The following is a 12,606-nucleotide window of genomic DNA, read 5'->3' as shown; positions in this document are numbered from 1 at the left end:
TAGGCAATACAAACAGCTAATCTCCAAACTACAAAGCAACAAAAACATAATTGTGAGAAACTCTGATAAAGGAGGCAACATTGTTTTGTGGGACAGAAAGAAATACATGGATGAAGCATCATTGCAGCTAAACGACAGATCATGCTACAAAATTAGCAACGTGTGTGCACTAAAAGCAATACAAGACGACTTTTACGGGAAGCTCTTAGCATGGAAGAGCGCAGGAATTCTGACATTGGAGGAGTATAAATTCATACGTAAGGAAAATCCCACCATACCGAACATATACTTTATCCCTAAGATACACAAGGACGAAAAAAATCCACCTGGCCGTCCGATTATTTCGGCACAAAACAGTCTGTTAGAAAATGCAAGCCAATAAATAAGATTATTTTCTACAGGAATTGGTTCACTCCCTGCCAACGTATATCAGAGACACAAGCGATTTTTTAGCCAAAATACCAAATTTTGAATGGAAAGAGGGATACCAACTAATGTCTTTGGACGTAGTTTCCCTTTATACCAGCATTAGGCACAGAGATGGTATAAGGGCACTAGAAGATTTCTTAGGAAGAGGAAAAACAAGACTTTCTGCACACTGTATAATGCTAAGTAACCTGACCCAATTTTGTCTGAACAACAATGTATTTTTGTTTGATAAAACGGTTTATCAACAGGTACGCGGCGTCGCGATGAGGGCCAGCTTCTCCCCCAGCTACGTCTGCTTACATATGGGGTGGTGGGAGGAGCTGGTCCTCAACGCGGCGCACAAACATTTTATGGATAAAAATGTCAAACTTTTTCTTAGATATATTAATGACATCTTTATTGTTTGGGATGGCCCGACAACGGAAGCTGATGAATTTGTAAAAAATATAAACAGCAATGACATTAACTTAAGTTTTACGTCATCCATCAGCAGTCACACAATCAATTTCCTTGATGTAGAAGTCTTTGTCAAACACAACAAACTGGAAACCCGACTATTTAGAAAGGCAACAGCGGGAAACTCGGTCCTACATTCAACGAGTTCCCACCCACGTCACCTTATAAATAGCATCCCCTATGGGGAAATGCTGAGAATATGCAGCAACCCTATGTTTTCTGTTTTCTTGCATTATTTTTTCATAGAGGTTATGAAAGGTGCTCCAGAAGCTAAAATGAGATCATATTTTATGTAACTTCATACTATCTTTCTCAGCCATATGAGAATAAAGTCTGACATTCTAAGTGAAAACATATATTTCCAGAAGCAGCAGCAGCATGTCAGTTGATTCACCTGTGTTCTACTGCAGCCTCCCATAGTGTTCTAAAGAACAACTAGAACGCTAAAAGTATTGGTTATGGCAAAAGTGAGACAATTCTGAAGTCCTCTTGATTGATACAATCTGGCATAACTTAAAACATTTCTTTTAGGAAGGAACAAAATGAGGGGATTTGTTTTGTCATTGAAATTGTGCTTTGTGCTGTAGAAAACAAAATTAGGGCACATTTTAGATGCGTTCTCATATAGCTTCCTCATTTCTTCCATTAAAACATTCTGGCATGCAAAGTGAAACAAACATATACTTTCAACACCAGCAGCAGACTGCCAGTTAAAACCTGGTGACCAACTGCAGCTTTACACAGTGCTTTAATGAGCAACTAGAGTGCTAACATTCAGAATTTATGACAAAAGTGTGGCACATCTGAACTCGCATATGAATATGAGTCACTACCGGTTCATGTTTGCGTGACAGAGCAATTTACATAGTGCTTGCAGTATTTGACAGCAACTTTGGAGACATATTTGACTTACCGTAGAATTTTAGAAGGGTTCCCTCTAATCCTCTGTTTTTTTATTCACTCGCCTTTACTTTGTGTAAGCTTGATGTTATATCTTCACATCATCATTCCTGCCGCAATTGCTTTAGTGTCTCCTATGCAAACATCTTGTCCTGATGATGACCCATTTCTAATTAATGTTGCAATATGGGCCGAAACGTCTACAGAATTAAATGTGGACTGTGTTTTTAAGTTGATTGTGGATATCGAACACTTGTATTATTGTATAGTTTAGCTCATAAAATCACATGATCCCTATCAGTCACATATGTATATAAAACAAAGAACAAAGAACCACAGTTACACCCAGGGTCTGGCCCGGGGAGGGAACTAGAGGCGTTAGGGCACTAGAGAACGGTCAGCCTCCAACCAAAGCTATGAACCACAGAAAGGACCGTCCCTAGTTATGTCTAAGAGATGCCCAATTTAGTGGGGGCAAATCACAAAAATTGACGGACTGGCATCACACACCACCAGGTGTCATGCTTCATCATCTGCCAGTCCTCGCCCTCTAAAAACCGCGTTTAATAGAGGGCGGGCATACACCTGAAGACAGGTGTATGCCCGCCCTCTATCAAACGCGGTTTTTAGAGGGCGAGGACTGGCAGATGATGAAGCATGACACCTGGTGGTATGTCATGCCAGTCCGTCAATTTTTGTGATTTGCCCCCACTAAATTGGGCATCTCTTAGACATAACTAGGGACGGTCCTTTCTGTGGTTCACAGTGCAACATAACACTCAGAGTAGACAGGAGGGGCAGTGGCAGCTCAATGGAACATAGTGGGCAAAAGAGAGGGGGCAGGGGCATGCACACAAACAAAGAAGGGTGAAGCAGGGTAGGGGCAGCAAACTAACCATGGAGTCTAAGCAGGAGGGCAGTGACAGGGTCATAGTCTTGGGTAGGGAGAACAGGACAAGTGGCAGGGACAGCAAGTTAACCATGGATGGCAGTGGCAGCACATCGGACCTGCTATCATCTAGCTCCAAGGCAGAGCAGCTGCCAGACACACTTCTTCAGTGTTTGCGCATACTGTGGGCGCACCCTGGTACGTTCGCTCTCATGGGGCGCCTCCGTTCTTCTTTCTCTTCTGCGGTGACTGGTTTACCCTCCATTCTCTGGGATGGGTGATGCTTCTGTCTGGCCTTGTCTGTAGACGATGGCGTCTTCGCCATGTACGTCTATGCTGTATCGAAGAACTGCCGGAGCGGAACAAAACAAGGAAGAGGACAGCGAAGCTGAATTACGCCCCTGGGAAAGGCAGGTGAGGCAGAGACCTCATGGTAGGGAACCACTACCGACGCTTGGAAGTAATACGGACAACCGTAGACCCCAACCCTACCGGAAAGAGCAATATAGCGACACAAACCTGTAAGTCGCATTCACTGAGCCACAGAAGAATCTCTATGAGAAAGACTCCACAGGAGCGTACGAAGACTTCCCTGCATAAAGGCAGCTACATAATAGCCAACAAATACCCCACATAGGGTAAGTCTTAACCCCTGTAAGGGGGCTCCTCTTGAGATAAGGTCATAGTCAGAGGACTGAAAAGAAGGCAGAACCAGCCGACTGGCTGTACTGAACAAAGTCAAGGAGGGCGGAACAACCGCCTAGACCATCTGGGTACTACGTTATGAACCCAGGGCTCAAAATAAACAAGGCAATGTCGTCTATGCACAAGAAAAAGGCAGAAAACCAGGCCACATGGGCCAGAAAGTCACAGGAGACCAGACATGAGGTGGGAGACCGCTGAATTAGCGTGGCTGTCAAAAAGGTCCACGCCATTGAATGGCAGATCACGAAGAGCGTCCCTAACATTGTCTGGGAAATGACTGTCGCACAGCCATGCATGGCGGCGCAAAGCAACTGCCCTACCCACAGAGTCAGTTGTGTCAAGGGCTGATCGAAGGGAAAATTGTGCCATTCCCCTGCCATCGAGAAGGTGGTGATGTAAGTCAGCCCGGGGCCCTTCTGGGAGAGAAGGAAGAAGGAGCTCAACTAAGTCCCAAAGGGCAAAGGAAGCACGTGCGAACACGCAAGACGTGTTTAAGGCACGGATGTCCGCACTGGCAGAGGCAAAAATGTGGTGACCACATGTCTCCAGCCACCGAGATTTCCTAGAGGGAGGCAACAACGTTAGAGTGGAATAAGGCTGCAAGTCAAAAGCCGCCTGGACAACCAGACCCTGAGCTCTAGGGTGAAGGGACAGGCAGAGAGGATCGTCCGGGGCCAGACGATGCCGGCGAGCAATGGCCCGATCAACACGGTCACCTGAGGAGGGCCATGCCCAGGTACCAAGCAGGATGTCAAACAAAGACCCACCAAGGGGCAGCAAAGGCTTCACCTCAACAGGCTCCATGTGGAGGAGATCCAGTAAAGGATCAGAGGGCAGGAAAACCACAGGGGGCTGAAGGCGAAGAATATCTGCAGCTCTGCGAATAGCCCTCGCGAAAGTGGCACTAGCCTCTGTCGCCATTCTGAGGGGCGACAACAAACCGTCGGTAGGAGACGGTTGGAGACTAACTCGTTCACTAGAGAGCAAAAGTGGAGGGGCCTGAGGTTGATCTGAAGGCCACGGAATGCTAGGTACCTGCACCAAGGGGCATCGAAACGACCTCGGGCACGAGGAGTCCAGAGGGGCTTCAATCTCCTGTAACAGAGGAGCCGTAGGCACCGGCACCAGCGTCGACTGACGCCGAGACGGCGTTGTATCGATGTCGAGAATCTCCAGAGGGGCCTGGGCGCGGTCCGACGGCGACCCAACCTCTACCTGCGGGGAGGGAAGAGGTCGACAGGGTGTCGAACTCGGTGCCGCATCCGATGTCAGCGCAGGAAGCCGCGCAGGGCTATGCGGTGACTGGACGGGTGAGCCGGACAGACGACTGGGAGGGCCCTCTGGGCCGTGTCCCGACGACATCGTGTCAACTCCGGAACCGGAGTCGATGCACGTAGCCAGCGCCGAGGACGAATCCGCCGGCGAAGATCCGACATGAGTGCCTTCCTCCTCTGTGGGACCCGACGGCACACCAGGGAGAGGGGGTGACCCAAAGAAAGAGTGGAGAGCCTTTGAATAGGCCTCCGTTTGGGTCCTTGTCACTCCGACACCCGGAAAGGGTGGGTATGGGGGAGACGACTGCTGGGCGCTGGTGCCTGGCAAAGACCGAGCGCAACGGACCCCAGCATCACGTTTACAGGAGGACGACCGCCTCAACTTATGTTTGTGCTTACCTGTCTCCGAACGACGGCCACTGGAATGACCTCGTGAGCGGGCCCGATCCCGAGAGGGAGATTGGCGGCGCGAAGGTGCAGGACCAGACAGCCGTACGGCCAGCAACTTCATACAACGCTCCCTTAAGGACTTAGGTTTCATCTGTTGACAGGCGTCGCACTCTTCGGAGTCATGGTGCACTCCCAGGCAGCACATACAAATGGGGTGCAGGTCCGTGACAGACATGTGGCGTGCACAGGTCTCATACGCTTTAAAGGCCGATGGCATCGCACACTGTTCCGTGACGCCGAAGGCGTCGTGAAGGCCTGAAAAATAGGCCAAGGAACCGCTGGTTTTCCAGGATCCTCGTTGGGACGCGGAAAAGAAGAAAAACTGACGTCAGCGCGCTGGGAGGGGCATATATGGCTCCGCTGACGTCACGTCCGTGGACAACATCAGGGCGGAGCCGTGCGGTGCCGCCCCCGGCGCACAGAGGTGCTGCTGCGGAAAGTTTTCCGGATCCAGTCTGACGCCTGGGGATATTCTAAGTAAAGGAATCTGCGGCTAGATGTCTCTATCAGATATGTCTAACTTGGATCCTGAGCCGTGCACGTTCGAAGCTGATGGCGGAAAAAAACGCAATCTAACATAGAGTCAGTGCTTATGCGCATTTCCAGACAAGGAAGTAGTCACTATTTACCTGGTGACTCAAAAGACATCTTCAAAGAAAAGCAACTTGCAAATGTCCAAGCCCTACATTAGAGGAATATGCAGAGCATGTGTATCAATGGCAACACATGCACACTTCATACTTTGTGAAACAGATGCAATTACAAATACTGTGAATCATCTTAAGGATGAGATAACATTTCACATTATTCTTACCACACTGACAGAGGCAGCCATCAATATGGTATCATTGATTGGTGTGATTACGTGTTGTTGTTCAATTACATTTCATATTTAGCTGTTGGTAATTATTGGTATAACTATTGTGAAGTCATAAGCAGTGCATTTGATATGTGAGTTATGGTTTTCATGGCTGTTGTGCAAGTTATGGATTGTGTTCCTAACAATAAGTTGCGTGTTTCAGTGGTTTTAATTTGGAACCATAACTGCACAGTCTTTTTTACGTGAATTTCTCGCCAATCTAGCCAGCCCCGACACCCTACTCACTGTGGGCGGCTAAAACTCGCAGCACACTGCCTTAGGCATTGCTCTGTGCAGATGGATATAGGGCCTGCAGTGCATGGCATTTTGCATATTCAATGGGGTTAGCAGAAGGGCCTTGCCACTGGCCAGCCATGTGCCAAACTCTCCATGGGCGAATAAGTTGGCCAAAACTCCTCGACCTTTCTAAAGCGCAACTAAAAATTATCAGTATTATAGGAAGCTGACAAGGCGTAACTAAAAATGCTGGTATATCTCACAATGTCCTTGCACTAATGTGTCGGGATGTACTGCGGACAACTGACATAAGTTGACACCCATCTACTTCAAACAGATTATAGAAGGACTGTTGTTTTCATGAAATAGGAATCTATATGTGATGGATTTAATGTATATCATGCACAAATAAATATGTTAGATTTGCAATAGCTATATGTTCAAGAGTATCCCTCGATGTTTTTAACTGTATTCTTAAACTATATGTGTATGTTCTGAAGTCTAGGAGACAACTATTTAGGGGATTGTTATATAAATTAATGGAAGAATGACACAGGAGCAAATTAAGTTGCATTTGCAATAATGAGTTACTCTATTATTGTTGATTGAGTTCTAAAGGGTTAATCTTCCCCTTGCCAGAATCCATTATTTATTATTACAACTCTCCACGGGTAGCCAGCTTCCACTATGCAGAGCTGGTGGAATATAATTATATTCTGATCTAGAACTACAATTCTAGTTAAGAAAAATACTTTTTGGAAGAAAGTCTAGAAGAAATATTTATTGATACAAACTGTACAGGTTGTATAGCTTCCATTAATAGTACAAGTACAAACGTTCATTTATTTTGAGTCCTCAACAACTCTGATCACTGTTTTTCCACGTGCATGCCCATTTTGCACCTTCGAGAATGCCTTCGGGACCTCAGAGAAAGGGAAAACTTCATCGATGACAGGTCGGATCTGTGGGTTAAAGAAGAAATACATCAAGTACCTCAGTTGGAGAGACGTTTTCCTCTGTTATCTTAACTGACATCGGCCCAGATATAGATGAATAACAGAGATATCATGTGGTTATAAATACACCTTCATAAATAAAAAAAATAAATAAAAAAAAGAACATTGGAGGAAAAAAAAAATCAGTAGAGAATAAAGGTAAAAGCAACATTGAAATAGCGCATTTTCTTGTTATTGCTATTTTAATGAATGGTTTGGTGTTTTAAAAATAATTAAGGTACTGGTTACTACTAGGCTGATGGTTAGGGTGAGGTTTAGACTTGGGGCTAGATGAAAATTTTGATTCAGGGTGAAGCAGAGGGGTTGGGTCAGTGGTGAGGTAACGGATCGGGCTAGGCTAAGGGTTGGTAATGGTAAGAGAACAAGTTAGGATCTGGTTAAGGAAGAGTCTACGTTTTGAGTAACAGGATAAGTGTGCGATTAAGCGTAAGATTGTGCTGGCACTTGTTACTATAAACTACTACTCAACATAGGAGGGCCCCTGAAAAAGCAAAAGAAGGAGTGGCAGGAACTGGGGACAAGAACTGCAAAGACAAATCTGCCAACTCCACATCTTAATATTGGTATAACTCATCAACAGTAGTATAATCATGTACTCTTGTGTCAAAGACATACAGGTCTATGCAATTTTTTAGAAATAGTATTCATATTTATAACACATATAGGCGCATTTCCATGCCAGATCATATAAAGATTCAACGTGAATATAGACTTCACAAACCAACAGAGACAAAGTACATAGAGAAAATATATAATATTTCACAGGCCACCCAACATCCACTCATACTAAAATGTTACATTCACATTCATACTCATGCCATTCATACTTCAATCATTCTCACCCAGTCACATTACAGACCATTAAAACAGTATAACTACTCACATACCAGATCACACTGGGGAAAATGCCTTTTATAATTGGATTGCTGTACGCTCCTAACGATGGCCAGGAATCTTTTTAGCATAAGGCTCTAACAGAGGCACTTTCCACAGCAGACACTGAGGTGTTACATGGGGGAGACCTTAATCTAGTTTTCAACACAGATCTTGATAGATCGACACAGAGACATGGACAGTCTGGGACATTCTCGAAGAGCGAACACAAGTGCGTTAGAGATTTCTGGCTTTGTGATATATGGAGGGATTTTAACCCGGAAGAACGTGAATACACCTTTTACTCTCATGCTCATAAGACATATGCACGATTTGATTATTTCCTGGGCACGAGGACCATCCATAGCTTAACCTCAGAGATAGACATTCTCTCAAAAGTGCTCTCAGACCACTCAGCGGTCACACTCTCATTATCTGTAACCCCATCACAGACCCCCGCCGGGCATGGCGCCTGCGCGAAACAATGCTACAGCGTGCCGCAGTGATAACCCAAATCCAACAAGCTATCTTTAATTATCTAGCACTTAACGACACCCCTGAGGTATCTAAAGCAACGCTGTGAGAAGCTCCAACGGCATTCATAAGGGGGGAGTTCATCTCTATCTCAGCAGCTGACAACACGCTACGAAGAGAAAAGAGAGACAATCTCTCCACCCAGATTAAGGAACTAGAAAGCATTCATCTCCGAACCGGTGCATCAAGAGTATGGGGTCAGCTAACTGCACTGCGCGCTCAAATAGCCGGCCTAGATCTTGACCGGGCCGAACAAGCGGCACTCTGCCTACAACATTCCTATTCTGTGGGAGGGGGGATAAATGTGGCCGACTACTAGCTAATAAATTATGCATGTAACGCAAGGCCACAGGAATCTCCTTGTTACAATCCAGAAAGAACGGGCTTATTACAGACGATAGAGACATAGCAAACTCCTTCAAGGCGTTCTACGCACAACTATACATGAGACAAGATCTGGACCCCTTAAATAGCACTACCTACCTTCAAGGAGCGAATACCTCTCACCTCACCTAGGAGCACGCGGAGGCGCTTAGAGTATGATATAGGACCTGAAGAGGTAATCTCAGCCATTTCTCCTTTAAAACTTTCCAAATCTCTGGGGCGGATGGATACCCCTCCATCTTCTATAAAACATTTTGTAACGCCTTAGCCCCCACATTGACAAGACTCTTTAACTCCTTCACACAACCTGGTGCAATAACCGCATCAATGTTGGCCGCTTCGACTGCGGTAATTCTCAAACCAGGAGAGGATAAACAGCAGTGCAGCTCCTAACAAACTATCTCTTTACTCAACATTGACTTTAAATTGTTTACTGGCATTTTAGCACATAGGTTAGGCTCACTCTTGCCTGCAATCATAGACCCAGACCAAGCCGGGTTATCCCACACAGACAAACAGGAGATAATACCAAGCACATTCTACACATTATTGAAAAAAACACATGGACCGCAAGAGAAATTATTTTATTAACCATAGATGCTGAAAAGGCCTTTGATAGGGTACATTGGCCTTTCCTAGACCAGGTTATTGCACACTTTGGTCTAGGTGAAAAATGTAAGACACAAATTATGAACTAATATCACCTCCCCATGCCATCAGTGCGGGTGAATGGCCACATCACAGACTCCTTTGAGATCGGTAGAGGTACAAGACAAGGTTGCCCGCTGTCCTCCCTCTTATTTGCTCTATGCATGAACCCCTAGCCCAGCGAGTAAGAAACAACCCTCTGATCACTGGTGCAGTCTTTGGGGGGGGGGGGGGGGGGGGGGGGGGGAGGGGGGAGCATCACAAATTAAGCCTCTATGCAGATTATATACTGCTCCCCTTGGATAATCCTGCCCTCACCTTACCAGTACTTTTAGAGGAACTGGAGGCACACGGCCGGGCCTCAGGTTTTCAAATTAAAGTGGAAAAATCACAGGCGCTAAGTCTCAAAATACCCCAAGATCTGGTGACAATTCTACAAACAAAATACCCTATACAATGGCACTCCTCTACGCTTCCCTATTTGGCAATTAAACTGGCACCAACACTTCAACAAACTTCAACAATAAACTACCAATCCCTATTACAGTAGGTCAGAAACGAGATGACTAAATGAAAACACCATCAGATCTCTTGGTTGGGCCAAATTGCCGCAGTGAAAATTCCTATACTCCCAAAGATACTCTATCTATTCCAAACTCTACCTCTCACCCCTCCTAAAATATTGCTTGCCAAGTTACAGGCAGAAATCTTTCAATTCGTATGGTTTGAAAAGAAGCCCCGCATGTGAAAAGAGCTGCGTTACGCCTCACCCAAATATGGAGGTCTGGGTATCCCTAATCTCCATATGTACTACCAAACAGCACAGTTACGGTACTTAGTAGAATGGAACCAGCCCAAATCAGAGAAACACTGCCTTTTCCAAGACAAACAGTGTCTGGTCCCTTTCCTTAATAAACCGAATAGACCAAGGAACCGCTACCTCTCCCCAATTACGTGAGTGAGTATGGAGGCGTGGGACCAAACACACATCAAATGTGGTCTCACCTCTTTCCCTTCGCCACTGACCCCTCTATTCGATAATCCTGACTTCACCCCAGTACTTGACCCCAAGGCATTTAAGAAATGGAGACGATCGGAGTGTAGGCCTATGGAGTATATGATAGATGAGGCAGGGGTGATTTCCTTCCAGCAACTGAGCAAAAATGTCAACCTCCCTGAATCAGAAAGACTACATTATCTACAGCTTGCCAGTGGCTATCGCACCCTAGTAACAAACTCTACACTCAGAGACCCCTTATCGCATACGAGTATTGGCTGGTCTCTCACAACACAGATAAACGTCTAATTTCTGAGATCTATGCGTTCTCAATTCAGAGTCACAAGCACACATATAAAGCCGGCCAACACAGGTGGGAGCAGGAACTGAGGAGGCAGTTAGGTGAGAAAGAATGGAGCGATATACACTACAGGGCAAGACACACCGCCAGCAAAACCTCCCTAACCGAAAGCTATGTCAAAGTCACTACATATTGATACCTTACGCCATCTCAGTTGAATAAAATGTAACCAAAGCGTAGTGATAGGTGCTGGAGGAATTGCGGAAATCAGAGGACTCTAGTACAATTATTATGGGATTGCCCCCGACTCCAGCCATATTGGACCCAAATACTTGATGAGATAGACACTCACCTCGAGACACAAATTCCCAGATTCTCTGCATATGTCCTGTTAGGTCTACCAACGCCTTAACATATCCCTTGAAATCTAGGAAAGGGAAGACAAATAGGCCTTGTGCTGGGTTCAGTGATGCAGAACATTTTAACACACTGGGGCACACCACAATTACCTAGCCACACAGTATGGCTACATAGGCTATGGACCATTTTGGGCATGGAGAGAATATTCCTGACACTCACAAATCATGGTAGGGACTTCGGGAAGCTGTGGCGCCCCTATCTATCCCTTCCAACACAAGATTTTAGAGAACTAACCTGCCCGAAATACCTACGACTTCTACGCTTACCAGAAATGTACTCTAACACGTGAGTGACTATGAATACATATGATGTAAGCCAATTATTCTTCAACCTGACAGCATTGGTGAACAGATTTTTGGGGATGAGGGAGGGGGAATGTGGGTGGGAATGCTTTCTTCTTTTCTATTTTAGTTGAGATGTTTTTCTCACTCTCCCTTCTTTTTAACTCTTGAATAATGCCAAATATCCAAGCTTAAGTGTCTAACTTGACGCATATGATAATATATGTTCCTTGCTTCTGGCGTTCTTTTCAATAAAAAGATTTAAACTATAAAAACAGTATAACCGTGAAACTAGGCTAAAATTTTGTTTACAAGATCAGTTACCCAATGTATCATTACATACGCTTCACTCATTTTGCTTCTAACAATTCACAATTTTTCTGGTAGATTAAACAAGGAGATTTTATCCATTTCAAGATTATTTCTCAATGACAAATATAGTGTGCTCTTCTGGTTCACATTCAGGCTGTAGTGGTGCCGACGCTCGTTTCGGTGGAAACCAAAATACGGTACCACCTTCTTCAGGGTGCTGCAAAACAGACTGAATGTATGAGGTGCAAAGAGAAGAGGGAAAGAAGGAGACCATCCACACGTAATTCATCAACGAAAGATATTCTGGTGTAACAGCAGGGGTAACATACTATCCATATATTGAGCCAAGAGCGCCAGGCAAGATTCAAAATGGGGGAACTTCACAGATCCTATTCACTCGCGAATTCGGAGCCAGGTACCACTCCTCACCTCACATAATATAGGGCAGTTCCCCTGTTTTGCAAATTAGTGAACCACAACGTGGAAACATTCCATTAAATTGCGAACCCTGAGAGATCAGTAGAATATACACCCTCATACCGGTAAAACTACAGTTCACATGCTCACATGTACAGTCCCAGATACTAGAGAATCAACACAATCAATCACAGTTTTGGGTCAATAGTGGCAAGCCAGGTATT

At 45.2% G+C, this 12,606-nt stretch overlaps 1 protein-coding gene across 1 annotated transcript in view; it reads right to left on the bottom strand.

The window, feature by feature from the left end:
* Positions 1 to 6,965: 6,965 nt before the first annotated feature.
* RTN4IP1 (reticulon 4 interacting protein 1) overlaps positions 6,966 to 12,606 on the bottom strand; it is a 270,285-nt gene continuing 264,644 nt past the window's right edge. Inside the window, exon 10 of the mRNA XM_085611230.1 lies at positions 6,966 to 7,161. Within this exon, the coding sequence (XP_085467356.1) occupies positions 7,042 to 7,161 (120 nt within the window). The 3' untranslated portion in view covers positions 6,966 to 7,041. The remainder of the gene's footprint in view (positions 7,162 to 12,606) is intronic.

The sequence above is a fragment of the Triturus cristatus genome, chromosome 6, assembly GCF_964204655.1.
Source record: "Triturus cristatus chromosome 6, aTriCri1.1, whole genome shotgun sequence".
NCBI classification, from domain to species: domain Eukaryota; kingdom Metazoa; phylum Chordata; class Amphibia; order Caudata; family Salamandridae; genus Triturus; species Triturus cristatus.
This window is presented reverse-complemented; position numbering and strand designations above follow the sequence as displayed.